The sequence below is a fragment of the Phacochoerus africanus genome, chromosome 8, assembly GCF_016906955.1.
Source record: "Phacochoerus africanus isolate WHEZ1 chromosome 8, ROS_Pafr_v1, whole genome shotgun sequence".
Classification (NCBI taxonomy): domain Eukaryota; kingdom Metazoa; phylum Chordata; class Mammalia; order Artiodactyla; family Suidae; genus Phacochoerus; species Phacochoerus africanus.
The window spans coordinates 60,080,033-60,103,002 of NC_062551.1; the positions used below are offsets into that span (position 1 = coordinate 60,080,033).

Genomic DNA, 22,970 nt, shown 5'->3' on the forward strand with positions numbered 1-22,970 from the left:
ACTGGATCCAGACGGGAAGCTCCAGAGGGTGGTTTCCTGCACTGTCTGCCCAGGTCGTGTCCTTGACCTTGATGTAGTAGGACTAGGCAGGCGGCCTCCTGACCAACATCTAGGAAGAGCAGCCCATCACAGGGCAGACTTGACCTGTCTGGGGTCCTAGCAAACTAGTTCATGACTAACATAGCCAGGGCAGCATTTAGCACTCAGACACCTAGAAAGCAATTGTACGCTTATTTTCTATAGCAACAGGCTGCTGCTTCTACACAAAGTGATGGCCAGGTATGACCTACACTGGTTTCTCATCTCTCTCAAGAAGTGTTGTTGCAGAAGTCAGAGCGGGCAGAATCTCTGCCCCACACCCACTCCATTCTTAAGGGGAAGACAAAAATAAAGGTCCATCCAAAGGCAGACTCTAGGAGCTCCCGGGTGACCTAGTGGTTAAGGATCTGGCATTGTCACTGCTGTGGCACAGGTTTGATCCCTGGCCCAGGAACTTACACATGCCACAGGCACAGGAAGGAAGGGAGGGAGGAGGGCAGGAAAGAAGGAAGGAAGGGCAAGAGAGAAAGAAAGAGAAAGAAAAAGCGCAAGAGGAAGAATAACAAAATCAGACTCTAAGCAAGAATTTTTTTTAAAAATTAAAAAAAAAGAATATTCTCCAGAATGCAGAGTTTCACAGCTGAAGCTGATGACCACAGACTGCTAAGAGGATTCATGGTGAATGAGGTGGAACTTCCCAAAAGGCCTCACCTGGGGTCAGCAGGCTAAGAGGTGGGTGGTGGCAAGCCAGAGAACTCACCTGCTGACCCATTCCCCAGAGGAGCCCCCACTTAGCTAAAACAAGGAGGGAATATGCCTTGAGATAAGCGGGGCTGAAAATAGGATGTGGGTTCCCCTCTTTGGGGCACCCTGTGTTACAGGGATCCATAAAGGCCCTGTCACCCGACTCCCAGCCCCGGACACCCTGCCTTAATTGGAATGGGTGTGGCCTCCAACACAAGGGGTTTTAATAGTTCCTCCAAGTAGGTCTAACCTGCAGGGAAGTCTGAGAATGGTCCAAGCAGGAGATATCCTTACTGTAGAAATCATACTGCAATACCTCCGTGAAATCAACATGTACACCTTAAACCTACACAGGGTTACTATGGACTAAATTGATAGGTAACAAGGACCTCCCCTTCAGCACAAGGAAGTCTACTCAATACGCTGTGAGAGTCTAGATGGAATCTGAAAAAGGATGGCATGTACATGTGTGTGTGTGATTCACTTTGCTGTACACCTGAAACTAACACAACGTCATAAGTCAACCATACTCCTATAATTTTTTTTAAAAAATCTACACAGTATTGACAGTTACCTCAAGAAGGCTGGGGCAAATAAATGCTTTGGGAAATAATCACTAATGTAGAGATTTGAGGCCCAAAGTGGCTGCTGTTACTATTCACCAAGATGAGCCCTTTTTTATTTTTTAGACAGTTTTCAAGGGTGACTTTCCATTTAAAGTTAGGACAACATACTGGCTCTATTCCCCGTGTTGTACAAACCCTCCTTGAGCCCATCTCACACCCAATGGTTTATGGCTCCCACTCCCCAACACCTGTTTACCCTCCCCCCTCACTGGTAACCACTAGCGTGTTCTCTGTATCTGTGTCTGCTTTTCTGTTGTAGTCACCCGTTTGTTGTATCTTTCAGATTTCACATGCGACTATCAGACAGTATTTATGTCTTTCTCTGCCTGACTTATTTCACCTAGCCCTCCCAGACCATCCATGTAGCTGCACATGGCAACTTTTCATTCTTTTGTTGTTGTTGTTGACAAGGGCTGCAGGTGTGGCATATGGAGGTTCCCAGGCTAGGGGTCAGATCCAAGCTGCAGCTGCCAACCTACACCACAGCCACAGCCACTCTGGATCCGTGCCTCATCTACCACCTACACCTCAGCTCACCACTGAGTGGGGCCAGGGATGGAACACACATCCTTATGGATACCAGTTGAGTTTGTTTCCACTGAGCCACGACAGGAACTTCAAAATTCCATTCTTTTTTAATGGCTGAGGGGTAGTTCACCGTTCATATATACCACATTTTCCTTATGCATCTATTGATGGACATTCAAGCTGCTTCCCTATCTTGGCTATTGTAGGTAGCGCTGTATGAACACTGGGGTGCGTGGATCTTTTGAAATTAGTGTTTTTGCTTTGTTTTGTTTTCAGGTACATACCCAGGAGTGGAACTGCCGGGTCATATGGCCATTCTACTCTTAGCTTTTTGAGCAGTCTCCATGCTGTTTTCCACCGTGGCTGCACCCACTTACATTCCCACCAAAAGGGCGTATGGGTTCCCTTTGCTCCACATCCTTGCCAACAGTTGTTACATGAGCTCATTTTGATGATAGCCATTTTGACAGGTATAAGGTGAGCGCTCAAGGTGGTTTGGATTTGCATTTCCTGATCATTAGCAGTGTTAAGATGGTACTTTAGAAGGCAGGGGATTTATTTGATCACAAACAGGAATACATACTATGAGCTCACAGGAGTCCGGATAAGTTTCATGGAGAAAGTCAACTGAACAAACCAGAGCAGCATCATTCAAGAATGGTAAATGCCAGGTCAGGTAAAATCAGGAGAGACACACACATCCTTGCTCTGGGGCAACCAGGTGAGGGCTGTTTCTGTCCAGAGGGCCTGGGCACAGGTTAGGAAGGGTGATGCAGCATCTTCACCTGACAGGTGGGAAGGGGGTGGAGCATACAGGTAGAGAAAGCAGCTGCCCCACATCTACCCTGGCTGTTTGGAGCTGTGGCAGCCAATGGACGGCAACAACGTCACCAGCCCAGGATTCCCCAAAGACCCATTGCCCCGTCGTTGCCAGCTGGGATCTAGTCTTGGGGGTGAGGAGGCGAGCTGGTGAGTGTTTTCTTCTGTCCTGTTCCCACATCTTTCTCTCCACATTTTTCCTCCATTCCTGGTGGGAACCCATTCAGTGAGCCCTACGCTCTGCCCTCCTCCTCTCCGTATAAACTAGCAGGAGCCCAGGGACCAAAGGTGTCCTTAGCAAGAAGGAAGTGCCCCATCTCCCCATTTTCATGAAAAGGTCCACCTCTAACACATGTGTCTCGGGTATTTCCTCCATACATCTCGCAACCCTTTCCAGGCTCTAGGTCTGAAATAAAGGGTAGGGTTGGGGTGCTCTGAGCTCACAGAGCAGGGTGGAGATCAGCAGAAGTCTGCTCCACGTCTTAAAGGAGTCTGGGCAAATTACTCTGTAAATTCTGCAGATAAGGTGATAACAGCAGCTCAGGGTCATTGAAGTGCTGCACAGTCCTGAGAGGGTTCTTGGTCAAGTGAGGAAACTGAGTTACAAAGGAGTTAAGTGGCTTTTCCTGGAGCACCAAGAAGCACATCAATATTCAAAACTGGGTCTGATTTCATGCCCTGGAGTCTTACCTGTTTCCATGGGATTTTTCAAGACACCTGTGTAGAAAGGTGTTGCAGGAATTAGTACCTATAGGATAGAGACAAACGGAGCTCTGATGAGTCATTTGTTCCCAGAAATTAGCTCTGACCATCGACTTGACTTAGCCCTCCAACCTACCCTCTTGCCTCTCCTGGAAGGCCTTGGCCTTCTTACCAACCCCGCCTTGATTTTATGGGAGAAGGGGGTCCATCAGCCTGTCCCCCCTTATTCCTTCCACCTGGACTCTCCGCCCCTCGACTCGCCTGTCTTGGGGGTTTAACATGTGGGTTTCCCTCCAGAGTATATTAGAGGAGATGGAGAATTAGAGTCAAATGGGTTTGGCCATGCTCCTTCCTAAAGCAGAGCAAGCTCTCCTCCTCAGAACATCAGCTCTCCACTCTGGAAAGCGAGGACAGTAATACCCTCGGAGTTACAGTAATGCAGGAATCTTTATAGATTGATACTGTTGATACAAAGTTTACACGAGATGCTCTACGTCTCCTGAAAAGGGATTTAAAAGAGAACACACTCTTTTTTTTTAATTATTTATTATTATTTTTTTCCCACTGTACAGCAAGGGGGTCAGGTTATCCTTACATGTATACATTACAATTACTTTTTTTCCCCCACCCTTTCTTCTGTTGCAACATGAGTATCTAGACAAAGTTCTCAATGCTATTCAGCAGGATCTCCTTGTAAATCTATTCTAAGTTGTGTCTGATAAGCCCAAGCTCCCGATCCCTCCCAGTCCCTCCCCCTCCCATCAGGCAGCCACAAGTCTCTTCTCCAAGTCCATGATTTTCTTTTCTGAGGAGATGTTCATTTGTGCTGGATATTAGATTCCAGTTATAAGTGATATCATATGGTATTTGTCTTTGTCTTTCTGGCTCATTTCACTCAGTATGAGGTTCTCCAGCTCCATCCATGTTGCTGCAAATGGCATTATGTCATTCTTTTTTGTGGCTGAGTAGTATTCCATTGTGTATATATACACCACATCTTTCGAATCCAATCATCTGTCGATGGACATTTGGGTTGTTTACATGTCTTGGCTATTGTGAATAGTGCTGCAGTGAACATGCGGGTGCACGTGTCTCTTAAGTAGAGTTTTGTCCGGATAGATGCCCAAGAGTGGGATTGTGGGGTCATATGGAAGTTCTATGTATAGATTTCTAAGGTATCTCCAAACTGTTTTCCATAGTGGCTGTACCAGTTTACATTCCCACCAACAGTGTAGGAGGGTTCCCTTTTCTCCACACCCCCTCCAGCACTTGTTTCTTCCACTTCCATGGCTCTTAGTTCCGAGCATAGAAACCTTCTCAATCTCACCCTAAAAATACCCGTCTCTAAACCACAGTGATGTGGTAACTACCCCTGAGGGTTGGACGGTGTTCTGGCTCCTGTAATCTCTCTGGTGGATGGCTTTGTGCTGTGAAGCAAATGTTTAATTCAAATGGTGGATCGATACTGTTTGGGTTTGACAACCTGAAATGCATTCTCTTTTAAACAAGCTTCCTGTATTCATTTAGTCACCTAACTCAAATAATGGGGAGGTTTGGGGGCTTGTTGGTTTGTTTGTTATCATTTTAGGGCCACACCTGCAGCATATGGAGGTTTCCAGGCTAGCGGTCGAATTGGAGCTGTAGCTGCCGGCCTATACCACAGCCACAACAACGCCAGATCCTTGACACACTGAGCAGGGCCAAGGATCGAACTTGGGTCCACATGGATCCTAGTCAGATGCATGTCTGCTGAGCTACAACAGGAACTCCCTGTTTTATGTATTCAATCTCCCTGTATCAAGGTGGTTTTATGTTAGAGGGAAAAATAAACCTAGGAAATTTTTCATGTATTTTTAAAATGTAGTTTATTGAAGTATAGTTGACTTACAATGTTGTGTTAATTTCTGCCGTAAGCAAAGTAATTTGTGTGTGTGTGTATTCTTTTCCATTATGGTTTATCATAAGATAGAGAATATAGTTCCTGTGCTATTCAGTAGGACCTGGTTGTGTATCCTTTCTAAATGTAATAGTTGGCCTCTGCGAATCCCAAACTCCCCCTCCCTCACCCCTGCCCCCTTGGCAACAACAAGTCTGCTCTCTATATCATTTTCATTTAATTTAACCTAGGGAATGTTAGCTGCTCTGTGGTTAGGATGTAACCTTTTAGTGCATTTTAGAAATATTTTCCCAGTAGGGTTAATATGTTACGTAAATGTTGTATAGAAATGTTGAGGAAAGTGCTTTCAAGGCATCTGCTTTGAGTGACCCAGCCATAAACTTTGTCTCTCCATAAGTAATGTTCACCTCCTTTTTTTTTTTTTTTTTCCGTTTTTCATAGATGAGTCATGGTGGTAAGGTCTCAATTGTTTTAGTAAAATGTATGTATTTCTATTAGATTCTATTAACTTTTTTTTTTGTCTTTTGTCTTTCTAGGACCACACCCATGGCATATGGAGGTTCCCAGGCCAGGGGTGGAATCAGAGCTGTAGCTGCCAGCCTACGCCAGAGTCACAGCAACGCAGGATCCAAGCTGCATCTGCGACCTACACCACAGCTCAGGCAACACCAGATCCTTAACCCATTGAGCAAGGCCAGGGATCGAACCCGCAACCTAATGGTTCTAGTCAGATTTGTTTCTGCTGCGCCACGACGGGAACTCCTTAACATGATTTTTTAATGGGCGATAGCTTTAGTATTTTGCAAAGCAAACCAATATGGGAAAATGTTAAATTATGTCCTTTCTCAGATCCATTAGTTCAACCCCCTCAATCCATTTTATGCTCAGCCCCGGAGGAGAGTGGGTACACTGGGCGGGGTGGGGCAGCGAGTGTTATGTTAAGTTCCTATGGATTGAGGCACCAGCCCACGTTGATGATTGAGCCTTTTTAAGGACACAAAGTGCTTCAGTGCTTGAGTGAACCCAGCTCTTATTGATCAACTCCTGAAAGGCCTTCGGTCTTGCTATTGTGAACAAGACTAGCTAATAATAACTGCATTTAAAACGAGTACTTGGAATTCCTGCTGAGGCGCAGCGGAAACGAATCCGACTAGGAACCCTGAGGTTGTGGATTTCATCCCTGCTCTCACTCAGTGGGTTAAGGATCTGGTGTTGCTGTGAGCTGTGGTGTAGGTCACAGACGATGCTCAGGTCTGGCATTGCTGTGGCTCTGGCATAGGCCGGCACCAACAGTTCCGATTGACCCCTAGCCTGGGAACCTCCATAGGCCGTGGATGCAGCCCTAAAACGACAAAACACAAAAACGCATACTTGTTGCCAAATTGCCCTCCAAAGAGATGGCACCGATGGACACGTTCATCAAAAATAGATCAGCACTTCTGTGACAATCGTTACGGGAAAAGATAATGAAAAGAACAGGTGTTCCTTTGCTGGCTCAGTATCCATGAGGACGTGGGTTTGATCCCAGCCCGACTCAGTGGGTTAAGGATCCGGCATTGCTGTGAGTTGTGGCATTGGTCACAGACAAGGCTAGGATCTCCCTTTGCTGTGGCTTCAATTCGCCCCCTAGCCTGGGATCTTCCATATGTTGTGGGTGCGGCCCTAAAAAGCAAAAAAGTAAACAAATAATTAGCATATCCAGAGGTTTGTTTTTTTTTTGAGCTGTTCAAATCCTTTGCTCATTTTAATAAATAAAACTATTTATTGATCTGCACTGATTGGAAGAGCCTCTTATAGAATGTTTCAACTTTATTTTACCGGCTCACCTCTCTGAACTGACAATCTGGGGAGGTGGGGGGAAGGAGACTTCGTGGAAGGCACTTGTGTCATCTGATCCGTCCTGCTTCTACAGTTAAGACAGTCTGTTCCACGGAAGGGGGGGCGCCCACCTCAGGAGTTCCCAAACGCTGCAGCAGGTTGTACCTGCACAAGGGCGCGCACGTGGAGAGTCTGCGCATGCGCAGGTCAAGGGATTCCCACGGAGGTCCCGCCCTCCCCAGCAGTGGCGCCCTGCTCCTCCCGCTGACCCAGGCCTCCTCCCCGACCCTCAGGCTGTCCCCACACAGCCACCCCTGGTCCTCTTGCCAGCACTGACCTCCAGAGCCTGCATCTCAGCGCCCAGCCCCCCACCGGAGCGTCTCACGCTGGGGTGCCCCCCCCCCCGCGTGGGGGTGCAGACGTTCGGTGCGGCTCCCTCTCTGCTTTGCCGTCCTTGGTCCAGCTGCTGCATTTTTCTCTGAGGTGTCAGGCAGGTGGCTTCCCAGGGCGAGCGTTCTTTTCCTGTTTCTCGGCTCCCTTTCAGGGCTGCTGCTGCCCTCATGATGCCTTTTCCTCTCTCTCTTTTTTTTTTCCTTGTGTTCTTCCCCCTTAGGTGAAGGGTTTCTTGCGCGTTTTGGAGGTCTGGGGTCCTCTGCCGGCGTTCGGTAGATGTGGTGTATGCATCACTCCCCATGTGGACGGGTTTTTGATGAGTTTGGGGGCGCAGGTGAGCGCCCCGCCCTACGCCTCCGCCATCTTGATCCTGCCTGACGTGAAGGCTTTCAAAGCAGACCCCTCACCTGCCCCATGAGGGAATGTCCAGCAAACACATGCCTCCTAGTCTTTCTCCTCGGGGGAGGAAGCAAGTTGGCATCGACTTGAATCCTTAAAGTTTTTTTATTGTGCAATATCCTTTTTGTTGTTGTTGGATTTTTTTCGTATTTATTTTTTAAATTTTATTGGAGTATATTGGATTGGCAACGTGGTGTTACTAGCAAGGCGAATCAGTTACGCATACACACATACTGTTCCTATTCAGATTCTTTTCCCATGTGGGTTATTACAGAATATCGAGTGCAGTTCCCTGTGCTATACAGTAGGTCCTCGTTATATATAGTAGCTTATATATGCCAGGTCCTACCTCCCAATGTATCCCTCCCCCAACATTGCCCCTCAGCTACATCCTAAGTTTGATTTCAAAATCTGCAAGTTTGTTTCTGTTTTATAAACAAGTTCTTTTTACTTAGGGTCTCCAGAGGAGACAGTTTTGGGGGATGGGGGGATGTGCTTGAGCCGTGGGATGGAAATCCTGTGAAATTGGATTGTTATGATCATTATACAACTACAGATGTGATAAACGAAATTATTCCTCAGTTAAAAAAATATATAAATATATATATATATATATATGATAAGTACCAACTAGGTCCGTTTAATCATTTGGAATTTTTGAGATTGAAAAAAAAGCCTCTAGATTATTTATTAATATATTTATTTTAGACTTACTGGAATAAAACATGTTCCTGAAAAATTCTTTTTGTATTTTTTATTAGATTCCATGTAAAAAATGATATCATAGGACATTTGTCTTTGTCTTCACTGAGCATGATCATTTCTACATCCATCCGTGTTGCTGCAAGTGGCATCATTTCTTTCTTTATTATGGCTGAGTTAATATTCCACTGTATGTCTATACTACATATTCTTTTTCTAGTCCTCTGCCGATGGACATTTAGGTTGCTTCCATGTGTTGGCTCTTGTAAATAGGGCTGCAATGGACATTAGAGTGTGCGTATTTTTTCAACTTATGGTTTTCTCCAGGTACATACTGAGGAGTGGGATTGCTGGGTGTGATGTGGTAGTTCCGTGTTTAGTTTGTAAAGGAACCCCTGTACGGTTTTCCATAGTGGTTGTATTAATGTACATTCCCACCAACCGTGTAGGAGGGTTTGCTGGTTGAATGACTTTGAGGCAACTTTCCTTTTTGAATCATGTCACTTTCCCCACAGGTCCTATGTGCTTCGTGTACCAAAGAATCCCCTTTCCATCAAAACCTGAGCTCTCAGCCTTGCATTAAGATGGGAGACGCCAAACTATCCTCGTTGTCCACCTATGGACTGCAGTGGTGTTTCAAGCAGCTAGGCAAAGAAGAGTTTGAGACATTTAAGGAATGGCTCAAGGAAAGCACATCAGAACTTGCAACATGCTCTTTCCCCCTGGCCGAAGTGGATGATGCCAATTCAGAGCATCTCACCTCCCTCTTGCATGAGCATTACAAAGACTCTTTTGCCTGGAAGATCTCCATCGACATCTTTGAAAAGATGCACCTGTCTGCACTCTCTGAGATGGCAAGGGATGAGATGAAAAGTGAGTGTGACTCGGGGCAGGTCTAGGGGTAGAAGAGAGGGAGGTGACCTCAAGCTCCCACGGGAAGGGGGAGGGTATCCTTGTTCTCTCCGTGGGGCCACCTCCACAAGGTGCATCTGAGCTGTGAGAAGGAGCTACCTCAGTGATCCACCTCCCCAGCTGGAAAGTAGAGTCCTCTCCATCCTGGGAGACAGTGAAGGAGAAGAAATGGATAGACAGACCCTCAACCTGGACAAAATTTGCTGGAATCCTTTAGACAGGATTTGGGGTCAAAAGTGCCACACTTGAGCTCTGATGTCACCACGTGTGAGACCTCAGGCAAATGCCCTCCTGCTCTGACCCTTAGATTGCACATCTGGGGACTGTCACTATGATGCACCTATGTGTGGTTGGAATGGTTCGATAAGGTATAGAAAGTGGTTAACAAAACTTCTTTCATTTTTTTGAGAAGGCCGATGGTGGTACAACAGGTGTCTCCCTTATTTCTTGCCCCACATTGAAGGACTAAGATTAAAGGGACTTCTCTAAGGATCGACCTTCCTCAGATGACTGGTGCCCCTATTAGAACAGTGTGCTTAGATCAAATGAGATAGTTATCTTAAGGTATTTAGGAGAAAGGTAAAGAAAAGAGTTCTCTTTTATAAGGAGGAATTCCCTCCTTCAATCGTGGACAAAACCTTAGCGTCCCAGGTGTAAGGCATCAGACTGTTGCCAAGGACTTACAGGTACTGCATGCTGCCATGTAGTTCTTCAACTGTAGCTGCAAAGAACTTGAAGAGAAACTATTCCCTCTGAGCTTCACCAGAGGCCCTGGGGTGGAAAACACGTTCGTATTATGCAAAGGGAATGGATGTTATAAAATTAAAATAATAGATGAAATTGACCATTCAATCCCCCAGTTCAGATGCCATGTTGAAACTGCCATATGCCTTTCTATTCCTTCTCAAACCCTCCCAACGAAACAGGCACCCCAGGGAAGAAGCTAAAATAGAGATTCTACCAAGTTCATCAACTAATAGATGACCAAGCTGACATACCATGCTCTTAGCTGATCTTTAAATTCTCATGTGTCACATGCCAGAGATTTAGAGCTTTTGCTTCAGTAGGGAAGAGAGAGAAACGGTCAATTTTTAAACGGATGGTGTAAAAAAAAAAAGAGGTGTGAGGTTCCTATTCCACCTGAGAGGAAAGTGAAGCATAGAATCCTGTCCCAGGAGAAGTAAGGTGTCGGCTGAGACAAACAGGAAGAAAAGGAATGAACCAAGCCAGTTGGGTAGGGACGAACATTCTGAGCAAAAGATAGCATTAGAAGGCTTCAACAGAGAAAGAAGGCTGAGAGACTGTGACAAGTTGGAGAGGATATGGCAGGAGATGAAGATAGCGAGATGGGCTGGAAGTCAGACAGCGTTTTGAGAGTAATTTTAATAGCAAAGCCTAAGCAGTTACACTGCATGGACCCCTGCCCCTTGAACACTATCACATGCCCACATCAACACTGTTGCTGAGGGGGTGAGTGGGCCACAATGAGTCACAAACCAATGTGAGTTAGGACCAGTTAGGAGTCCTTTCTGGCATCCCACAGGAGAAATATACCTGGCTTGGACTAGGGTGGTGATGGCAGTTAAAGAAAATGTGTAAGTGGAATTGGAAGATGTTTTGTGAGCAGACATAACAGTTTCTGAGGAGATAGCACAGCAAGCATGGTACCCAAGTTGCTGGCACAAGCCCCTGGGAGGATGCAGTTCCATTGCCCCCTCCCAGGAAACACTGGAAGAGATGTTTTGCAGCAAGTAGATGGAGCAGGGGGACGAGGGAAAGCAGTCGGCATTAGAGATCGTGAGTTGTGGTACATGATATACAATGGAATACTACTCAGCCATAAAAAAGGACCAGATAGTGTCATTTGCAGCAACATGGATGCACCTAGAGATTTTCATACTAAGTGCAGTAAGTCAGAAAGAGAAACAAATACCAAATGATATCACTTAACATGTGGGATATAAAATAGGGCACAAATGATCCTATCTACAAAACAAACAGACTCGCAGGCATGAAGAACATACTTGTCATTGTCAAGGGGATGCGAGGAGGGAGTGGGATGGACTGGGAGTTTGGGGTTAGTGGATGTAAACAGTTATATTTAGAATGGATAAGCAATGAGGTCCTACTGTACATCACAGGGAACTATATCCAGTCTCAGAACATGATGGAAGATAATGTGAAAAAAAGAATGTGTGTGTGTGTGTGTATATATATATATATATATATATATATATATATATATATATGACTGGGTCACTTTGCTGTACAGCAGAAATGGACATAGTAGTGTAAATCAACTCTCATAAAAAAACTCATGAGTTGAAGATACCTCTATTTGGACAACTCCCAGGCATCAAATAAGAAATTAAGTAGTTGAAGATGACTCTGGAAGATAAGCCTAGGAGTTTATGGCTATCAATAACCATAATAGATACCTCATAGGAGGTACCCAAGGTCACGCAGCCAAAATGGGACTGCAGTGGACACTTACCTGCTCAGAATCAGACACGCTTTACCATAAATGAATCTCTGCTTCTTCACTGTGCGGGTGGTATTGGAGCACCACGGTCTGTCTACATTGTCTTCACTGCAGGCTCGTCAGGGAATAAATGGTGAGACTAGTCTTGGCTGCCCTCAGTGATTGGGCAGGGGATTGGGCTCATCCCTAATTTGGGTAATTGTCATGGCTTTATTGAGTCATTTTCGCACCTGCTCTCAATTGCAGAATATTTACTGGCTGAAATAGCAGAAGATTCTATACCAGCAAAGACTGACCAAGGTCCAAGTCTGGAAGAAGTGCCAGGTGAGTGGGGGGAGGCATGGAAGAACAGACATGTGCGAAGAAGGCTGCTGTTAACATTTATCTCCAAGGAAGTGTTTGGGGGAAGATGCTTCGTGTCAGCTAAGATACTACTACCTTGATAAGCTACTTGGAGATTATCTAGGAGACTTTGCTGTTTGGGGTTTTCAGAAAAACAAAGGTTCAGGAAAGGCTCCCACCTTTTGGTTCAGACACCCTGATGGATGCTAATGCTGGGAGTCAGTGATGGAAATCATAGTCTCTGAAATCACCTCCACCTCAGCTTTGATTCCACCTGCACAGCATAATTTATGTTGGCCGGTGTGAATTACTTCTTCATTCATTGGGCAGATACTTGAAAGCCTAACAGCTGCCAGTATTGTCTCTCTTCGACGGGATGAGTAGTAATAAATATCAACATTGATGACATTTATAGAACACCTGCTATGGGCCAGGCACTGTTCTCACCTTCTGTGATCACGTCATGGAATTCTATACCAACCTCATAAGGGAGGTGTTAAAATCCCCATCTTACTCATTAACAAACTCCCAGAGAGGGATGATATGGAGCTAAAAGTAGATTTATGAATAAAGAAATGAGCCAAGTATCTGTTCCAAAGTAAGTTCACAATACACACCACTATATGTAAAACAGGGGATAAGGACCTACTTCACAGCTCAGGAGAGGCCACTCAGAACTGTAATAACCTGTATGGGAAAGAATCTGAAAAGGAAGGGATGTATGTGTAACTGATTCACTCTGCTGTGCATGAAACGAACACAAGTTTGTAAGTCAACTATACACCAATAAAGTTCACAAGTAGAAGCCCTTTTTCTAATTATCACTTCCAGGAAATTTACCAGGAGTAAGTTTTTGTTGCAGATAAAAGCTGAAATGAATTTTTAAAGCATTGAACTGGAGATCCCTTAAGGAAGTGCATTCGGCATATGACCCTGGATTTTTTTTTTAGTAAAATTATATTTAATAATCAATCTTTTGTTTTAAAATATACATGTGTACAGGGCAGAGTGTTAAGCAACAGTACAAGTAATTACAAGTGAGACCCTGGATTTTTAAGGAAGAAGTCGGCACTGGAGAGGGAGATGGTGAACCCTTAAACATAGACATGGTCATTGAATCCATGGATGTCTTAAAGGTGGCTGAGGAGGAAGCCAAGAAAGGCTGGGTTCAATGGCAGTCCATCTTCCTGGAGCTCCCATACCTCTATAAAAATCTACAACCCAAGGGCACAGGTCTGACCTGTCTGAAGACCATGCATCTGTCTGAGCTCAGCAGATATTTTGTTCAGACCTCAGAGGGTCTGCTGCTTGCAAGTTTAATCCAGATCTGTTCATGACTTTCCTGATGCAGAACAATGAAGCTTAACAGAATTTTTTTTGTAGAGATGTAGGGCTGGTAAGTGTCACACACACTTGTTTAGAGTCTTGATGTTTTTGTTCTTTAAAAAAACAAACAAACAAAAAGAATGGTAGAATCAGCGTATATAAGGGACCCGAGATAGACAAATCCACAAATGCACAGGAAAAATTCCTATTTATATTGAGACATAAATGACAGGAGACACTGCTTAAGTTCAAAGTGCACAACACATCGATTCGATACATTGAAATGTCGCACCTTGGTTACTATTGTGGTGGTAGCTAAGCCCTCCAGCCCATCACATAGTTGCCATTTCTTTTTTGCGCTGAGAAGGTTTAAGATGTAGGCTCCTGGCAACTTTGATGTCTAGAGGACAGTGTCATTGCTGCATATCTGCTGAAAGTCAGAGGCTGCTAAGAGAAGTGACAGGCACGGAGGTAAAATGATAAGGTATTTTTCTCATGGACTCACCTCGGAAGCTAGGGTCTAAGCAATTAAATGCATAAAAGAATTGTCATTTATCAGAGTTCCCGTCATGGCTCAGTGGTTAACGAATCCAACTAGGAACCATGAGGTGGCAGGTTCGATCCCTGGCCTTGCTCAGTGGGTTAAGGATCCAGCGTTGCCATGAGCTGTGGTGTAGGTTGCAGACGTGGCTCGGATCCTGCGTTGCTGTGGCTCTGGCGTAGGCTGAAGACTACAGCTCTGATTGGACCTGGGAACCTCCATATGCCACGGAAGTGGCTCAAGAAAAGGCAAAAAGACAAAAAAAAAAAGAATTGTCGTTTATGACAAATGTTGGGAATAAAATAGAAAGTGATGTTGAAAGAATCATGGTTTGTAAAGAAAACAGTGGCCACAGATCATCTTTGCCAGGCCCTCTGCTGATAAATGTCAGATGCACTTTTTTCCCTTAAATGTGTCATTGCAGCACTTGAGGGAGATGCACGTCTCATAGGTGAGGAAATGGAGGGCCACAGAATGAGGCAGCTTGGTCCAATACAGAGACGCTGTAGAGCTCAGGGTTCCGGGCAGGATCTGTCTCACCTCAAAGGCTGCGTTGCCTCCTTCTCTTTTTTTTTTTTTTTTTTTTGTGAATTCTTGGGCCGCTCCCGCGGTATATGGAGGTTCCCAGGCTAGGGGTCGAATCGAAGCTGTAGCTGCTGGCCTATGCCAGAGCCACAGCAACGTGGGATGCAAGCCACATCTGCGACCTACACCACAGCTCACAGCAACGCTGGATCCTTCACCCACCAAGCAAGGCCAGGGATTGAACCCACAACCTCATGGTTCCTAGTCGGATTCGTTAACCACTGAGCCACGACGGGAACTCCTGTGTTGCCTCCTTAAACAGCACAGAATTCCTCATCACACGGAGGTGCTTCTCCATCATAGCCTGGCTGTCCTGGGCTGGAGTTGGGCATGCATGCCTCCCCTGAGGTCTGGAGCTCAGGACCAGACACACAGCCCCTGCACCCCCAAGCCTCTTGGTCTTTCAGAAACCACATGTGCGTGTTTGGGGTAGATTATTCATTTAACACAGATGAGTTTTCTGTAGCTCAGTGGGTTAAGGATCCAGTATTGTTGCTGCTGTGGTGTGAGTTCGATCTCTGACCCAGGAACTTCCACATGCAGTGGATGCAACCAAAATGAAGACAAAAACAAAATCATGGACTTGGAGAGTATACTTGTGGTTGCCTGGGGTAGTGGGAGGAGCAGGGAGTGGGAGAGATTGGAAACTTGGGGTTAACAGATGCAAACTATTGCTTTTGGAGTGGATTAACAATGAGATCCTGCTGTGTCACACTGAGAACTATGTCTAGATCCTTACAATGGAGCATGATAATGGGAGATAAAATGGTGTATATATGTATGTGTGACTGGGTCCCCACGCTGTACAGTGGGGAAAAAATTGTATTGGGGAAATAATAAAAAAAAAAAAAGACACAGTTGAGTGTCCACAGGACATGAGGCACTGTTACAAATAGTGGAGATACTATGGTAAGTAAAATCCCTGCATAGACGATTGCTTTTTTCTTCTTCTTTTTTAGGGCCGCACACATGGCATATGGAAGTTCCCAGGCTGGGGTTGAATTGGAGCTACAGCTGCCAGCCTATGGCACAGCAACACAGCATCTGAGCTGAGCCTGTGACCTACACCACAGCTCACGGCAACGCTGCATCCTTAACCCACTGAGTGAGGCCAGGGATGGACCCCTCGTCCTTGTGGATCCTAGTCAGCTTCATTAAGCACTGAGCCACAAAGGGAGCTCCCCTGCATAGACGACTTGGGGAGAGAGAGAGACAATAAGCAGACAAGTGTAACGTCTCAGGTATTAAGTGCTGGAAAGATACATCAAGTTAAAGGAACACAGCTATTTTGAAGAACATTCTTAAGCTCTGAGGAAGAGATCTTTGAAGGAGAGACAGAACTAGGTATCAGGACGTTGCTAGGAAGAAACAAAAGACCCACAGATGTAGACTGTCTGACTTGGGTTCCACTAGGGTTTTGTTTTGCCTTTTTGTTTTACTAAAATCCAGACTTTCTGGGAGTTCCCTGGGGAATCTCACAGTTGGGTCTCAGCATTTTCACCACTGCAGCCCTGGTTCAGTCCCTGGTCTGGGAACTGAGATTCCACATCCAGCTGCTGCATGCTGTGGCCAAAAAAACTAATAATAATAAATTAAAATAAAATCCAGACTTTGTTCAAACTTTTTCCTGTTCTTCACCCCTCTCCTGTCTGACTCAGGCCACAGTGATGACCAACAGAACTACAGGACACATGTGATGACAAGATTCTCCCCGGAGCTGGACACACCCCACGGTTCGGAGCATTTTGCCTTTGACCGTCAAGAGACACACTTGCTGTCGGGGGCTTTTAGCCCAGACCAGGGGGGCTTCCGGCCTCACACGGTGGTTCTGCACGGAAAGCCAGGCGTCGGGAAGTCGGCGTTGGCCAGAAGGATCTTGCTGTGGTGGGCGCAGGGGAAACTCTACCCGGGCATGTTCTCCTATGGCTTTTTTCTCAGGGCCGGAGAGATGCAGTGGGTGAGGGAGAGCAGCTTGGCAGAGCTCATCGCCAGGGAGTGGCCAGAGTCCCAGGTGTCTGTGGAAGAGATCTTGTCCCAACCAGAAAGGCTCTTGTTGGTGGTGGACGGGTGCGAGAACCTGGACCTGGCCCTCGAAGACGACAACTCACATCTCTGTGGCGACTGGGCAGAAAAGCAGCCCACGTCCCTCCTGCTGCGCCGTCTGCTAAACAAAATCTTGCTTCCTGAGTGCTCCCTGATCATCACGGTCAGAGACGGGGGCATAGAGAAGCTCCAGCCCCTGCTTCTATCTCCCCGTTACCTGTTGGTGGAGGGACTCTCGGTGCAGAAAAGGATGCAGGTGCTTCTCGCGCATGGGAAGCATGACCATCCACAGGGGCCAGCCTGGTTGCCCTCGGTGGTGGACAACCATGAACTGTGGGACAAGTGCCAGGCGTCCGCCGCATGCTCACTCATCGGCGAGGCTCTGAAGCTGCAGGAGGCTCCAGGGAAGAGCCTTCCCGCTTGCCAGACCCTCACGGCCTTGTATGCCACGTTCCTGTTCCATCAGCTTACCCCAAAAGATGCATCCCGGTGCTGTCTGAGTCAGGAAGAGAGAGCCGCCCTGAAGGGCTTGTGCAGGCTGGCAGTGGAGGGCGTGTGGGAGACCAAGTTTGTGTTCCCCAGCGAGGACCTGGCCATGCACGGGCTGAAGGAGCCCGAGCTCTCGGCCCTGGTTCATGGGAGCATCCTGGTCCAGGATACCCGCAGCCAGAAGTGCTATGCCTTCCTGCACCTGAGCCTCCAGGAGTTCTGCGCTGCCTTGTACTACATCCTGGAAGGCTTGGAAACCAAGCACGACCCCTTCCCTCTGTTCACCGGGAACATGAAGAGTTTGATGGAACTCAAACAAATCGACTTCAGCGTCCACCTGGTCCAGGTGAAGAGGTTCTTGTTTGGCCTCGTGAGTGAAGGCATGACGGGGACACTGGAAGCCCTTCTCGGATGTCCCGTCCCCCTGGTGGCAAAGCAGGGGCTTCTCCACTGGATCTCTTTACTGGGCCAACACGCTGACACCATCACCCCACTAGACTTCCTTGACGCCTTCCACTGCCTTTTCGAGACCCAAGACGAGGAGCTGGTTCGCGTGGCGCTGACCGGCCTCCAGGAAGTGTGGCTTCCGGTACACCGCGCGATGGACTTCGTAGTGTCTTCTTTCTGTCTCCAGCATGGCCGGGATGTACAGAAAATCCGGTTGGATGTCAGAGGGATCCCAAAGGATGAAGGTGCTGAGGCGTGGTCCAGGGCGCCCCACGGGTGAGTCCCTGCCTCCAACCTGTTCTTTTCTTCTTTCCATCTTTGGGGAGATAAAATTGGCAGAGGAGTTCCCGTCCTGGGGGAGTGGAAACAAATCCGACTAGGAACCATGAGGATGAGGGCTTGATCCCTGGGCTCGCTCAGTGGGTTCAGGATCTGGCATTGCCTTGAGCTGTGGTGTAGGTCACAGGCACAGCTCAGATGTGGCATTGCTATGGCTCTGGCATAGGCCGGCAGCTGTAGCTCTGATTAGACCCTTAGCCTGGGAACCTCCATATGCCGCAGGTGTGGCCCTAAAAAGAAAAAAAAAATGACAGGTAAAAATTGCACCTATGTATGACGTGGTGTTTTGATGGACCTTAAATCATCCTTTAAGCGAATCCACCCACCTGTCCCCCTTCATGTAGTTACCAATTTCTTTGTGTGGGTGGTGGAAACATTTAAGGCTACCTCCTAGACAGACTTGTGCATTACATCTCCAGAAAGTATCACCCTGCACGAATGAAACTTTGTACCCTTTGGCCAGCATCTCCTCCTTTCCTCCACCTCCAGCTTCTGGCAACTGTCATTCTACTTTATGCTTCTATGATTTCAACTATTTTAGAATCTACATGTGGAGTTCCCACGGTGGTACAGTGGGTTAAGGATCCAGCATTGTCTCTGAGGTGGCACAGGTTCAATCCCTGGCCCAGGAACTTCAACATGCCTCAGGTATGACCAGAAAAGAAAAAAGGAATCGCTAAGTGTGAGGCCACACTGTCTCTCTGTCACTTCTTATTTCACTGAACATAATGTCCTCTAGATTCACCCCTGTTGTTGCCACTGGCAGGATTCCTTTTTTTTTTTTTTTTTTTGGTCTTTTTTTTTTGCCTTTTCTAGGGCCGCTTCTGTGGCGCATGGAGATTCCCAGGCTAGGGGTCGAATCGGAGCTGTAGCTGCCAGCCTACACCAGAGCCACAGCAACACCAGATCTGAGCCGTGTCTGCGACCTACACCACAGCTCATGGCAAAGCCGGATCCTTAACCCACTGAGCAAGACCAGGGATCAAACCTGCAACCTCATGGTTCCTAGTCGGATTTGTTTCCACTGCGTCATGACAGGAACTAGGATTTCTTTACTTTTTTAAGGCTGAGTAATATTCCATTGTGGACACAGAGATCATGTTTTCTTTTATGTGCTTATCCATTGACAGACACTTAGGTTGTTTTTATAGGCTGCGACCATGGAATACAAATATCTCTTTGGGATCCTGAGGTCAGTTCTCTTGAGTATATTCCTAGAAGTGGGGTCACTGGATGACATGGTAGTTCTATATTTAATTTTTGGAGGAAAAACTCCACACTGTTTTCCAGAGTGACTGCACCCTTTGACAATCAAGGGGGAGTGAGAATTGACGTTCCAGCCTTACTGGAAAGCTGGAGGTGTACCCTCTGATGCAGAGATGCCTGAAAGCAGAGTGGATAGGAGAGCCTTCCCCCAGAGCATGAGATGCCCTCTGCCACACTGGCCTCAGAGCCTCTAAAACCATCCCCATCTTGCCCTCACCGACTGCTTTCTCTCCTCTGGCATTTTTATGGCAGTTGCTCCTGTTAAATCCATCTTGTGGAAGAAAATTTTTTTCTTGTAATTAAAATATAGTTGACTGACAATGTCATACATATACATACATTCTTTGTCTCATATTATCTTCCATCCTGTTCTGTCCCAAGAGATTGGATATAGTTCCCCTGTGCCGTACAGCAGGACCTCAGTGCTTATCCGTCCTAAATGTCAGAGTTTACAGCTATTACCCCTACACTCCCCAGTCCATCCCACTCCCTCCCCATTCCCCTTGGCAACCACAAGTCGGTTCTCCATGTCCATGATCTGTTTCTTTTCTATAGGCAGGTTCATTTGTGCCATATTTTAGATTTCACATAAAAGTGATATCATATGGTGTTTGTCTTTGTCCTTCTGACTTACTTTACTCAGTATGAGAGTCTCTAGTTCCATCAATGTTGCTGCCAATGGCATTATTTTGTTCATTTTATGGCTGAGTAGTGTTCCATTGCATATAGGTACCACATCTTCTTAATCCATTCATCTGTCAGTGGACATTTTTTCCATGTCTTGTCTATTGTGAGTGGTGTTGCAATGAACAGAGGGGTGCATGTGCTTTTTTGAATTAAAGTTTTATCTGGATATATGCCCAGGAATGGGATTGCTGGGTCATATGGTACTTCTATATTTAGTTTTCTTTTTTTTTCTTTTTCTTTCTTTCTTTTTTTTTTTTTTTTTTTTTTTTTTTGCAGTTAATGAAATCCAGGTAGCAGCTGATTTTTATTTGATTGTATGAGGCAAATTCTTTGCAATTTCCATGTATACATTCTGAACATAAACTGCCAGTAGAGCCTATTGTCAATCAATCAGAACTACAAGCTGGCCCCTGCTCCGTTTTTCTTTGTCCCCCTTGTTTTCCTGGAACCTCCATAACGTTCTCCACAGTGGTCGTACCAACTTACATTCCCACCAACAGTGAAGGAAGATTCCCATTTCTCCGTGGTCCTCCCTGGTATTTATTATTTGTAGATGTATTGAAGATGGCCATTCTGACCAGTGTGAGGTGGGACCTCATTGTGGTTTAGATTTGCATTTCTCTAATAATGAGTGTGTTGGGCATCTTTTCATGTGCCTGCTGGCCATCCATATGCCTTCTTTGAAGAAATGTCTATTTAGGGCTTCTGCCCATTTTTTTTGGGGGGGGGTTGTTTGTTTTTGCTGTTGTATGAGTTGAAATATTTGTTTTCTTCTCTAATATAGGCTGCAGATCAAGACCCTTGATGAACACTGGGAAGATCTCTGCTCTGTGCTCAGCACCCACCCAAACCTCCAACATCTCGACCTGAGTGGCAGCATCTTGAGTGAACAGGCCATGAAGACCCTCTGCATTAAGCTGAGGCAACCAACCTGTAAAATAAAGAATCTCATGTAAGGCCTCTCAACCCCTCTACATGCCCTTTTGCATGGCCGTGTCACAGCTTTCCTCTCCCACCTGTTTAGGAAGGCAAGCTATAAAATGTTTTCAGAGGGAATAAATTCTGTGGAAGGTAGAGGAACAAGTTCCCAAAGTCACAGTGGGGAATGCCTCAAGATCTTGTAAAGGGATTACTGAGGTGGGTTCATTTACTTGGGTTCTTGAAGGATGAATAGGAGTTGGTTAATGGAGAAAAAAGTGAGGGAGGTTCATTGCAACAAATGATAGAACTTGAGGCAATAGCAAGGTCAAAGGGCATGATCTATGGGAGACTTTATTCCAGTCTGTAATGCTTTTAGGATGATTAATAAGGTAACAAATATTTAAATACCTGATATAAGTTCTGGGTCTGTTGTAGACCCCAGGGTACTAACTGGACACCTACAGTAGGAAATGTAGGGCTCATTCTACTTCCACAAAGGTTCTATTCTTTGCTTTGCCTTCTAAGACCCAGCAAAGCACATGTGATGCTCAAGACTAGACCAAGTCAAGGTCTTGGTTGCAAACATTTTCCCCTTCCAGCTACGTCTACCTTTTCTAACTCATTTCCTTAATCTACGCTGAGCCAAGGAGGTTGGTGATGCCAGAATAGTGAATAGCGCCCTATTCATCTTAAGTCCTGCACCAAACTTAACTTCTCTTGTCAGCAGCTATCTCGTTTTTCCCTTAGGAATCCCTCCCCACTAGCTGCCCCTGTTTTAAACTCTTGTTTATTTTGCTTTACTTTGCTCCTATAATTTGCATTAATCTATGTCACCAATGTATTTGTCCTGCAACAATAATACCTGATAATGATGGAGAGATGCAGGAAATACGAAGGATTTTAAGTTCTTTGAGGCCTCTTCAACATTCTGTTTCCCTAATTACTTTCATATATTTTTTTAAATTTTCCATGCAGTTAGAAGTATATAGCCACATACCAATTTTTTAATCCAAATGATATCTCATTGCATGGAGTCTAGCATTTGACTTTTTTCTTCAACCTAAGCTTGGCTACACATCCATAGCTCTAGTCTTAAACTGTAACATATTTCATTCTTAAGCATAATTCTTGGGACTCGTGTAAATGTCTTCCCAGACTAGGTTAAGCTCCACAGGGCACAGAATATTAGCGTCACTTAGTAACCTGTCCTCAGAGCCTGGTGCATCATAGGTGCTCAAGGATTTCTCGCTTTAAAATGAAATACAATTGACCCTTGAACAATGGAGGTATTAGGGGTGCCAACCCCTGCCCCTGTGCAGCCAAAAATCCAAACATAACTTTTAATTCTCCAAAAACTTAACCCCTCATAGTCTACTCTTGACCAGAAGCCTTATCCATAAACAGTCAATTAACACATATTTTATGTTATATGTGTTATATACTGTACTCTTTCAATAAAGTAAGCTAGACAAAAATGTCATTATGAAAATCATAAGGAAGAGAAAGTACATTTTTACAGTACTGTATTTTTATGGTTTTGCTTTTTTTCATCGTTGTTTTGTTTTTTTAGGGCCGCACCTGTGGCATGTAGAGGTTCCCAGGCTAGGGGTCGAATCGGAGCTGCCACTGCTGGCCTACACCACAGCCCCAGCAACGCCAGATCTGACCCACATCTGTGACCTACACCACAGCTCATGGCGACACCAGATCCGCTAACCCCCTGAGCGGGGCCAGGGATCCAACCACATCCTCGTGGATACTCGTTGGGTTTGTTACTGCTGAGCCATGACGGGAACTCCACGGTACTGCATTTATTGATACGGTGAGCTTATGTCGTCTGCTTACACGGTGCATCATTTGTGGGTACCTCCATCCACAACACCACCTTCGATGCTGTGTGTACCATGTACACGTCTGTACATA

The 22,970-nt window shown here is 45.8% G+C and overlaps 1 protein-coding gene across 1 annotated transcript in view; it reads left to right on the forward strand.

Annotated features, from left to right (window-relative positions):
- Nucleotides 1-9,189: 9,189 nt before the first annotated feature.
- NLRP5 (NLR family pyrin domain containing 5) overlaps nt 9,190-22,970 on the forward strand; it is a 31,470-nt gene continuing 17,689 nt past the window's right edge. The window contains exons 1-4 of the mRNA XM_047792403.1: nt 9,190-9,540; nt 12,308-12,385; nt 16,514-18,110; nt 20,911-21,078. Of these exons, the coding sequence (XP_047648359.1) occupies nt 9,252-9,540; nt 12,308-12,385; nt 16,514-18,110; nt 20,911-21,078 (2,132 nt within the window). The 5' untranslated portion in view covers nt 9,190-9,251. The remainder of the gene's footprint in view (nt 9,541-12,307; nt 12,386-16,513; nt 18,111-20,910; nt 21,079-22,970) is intronic.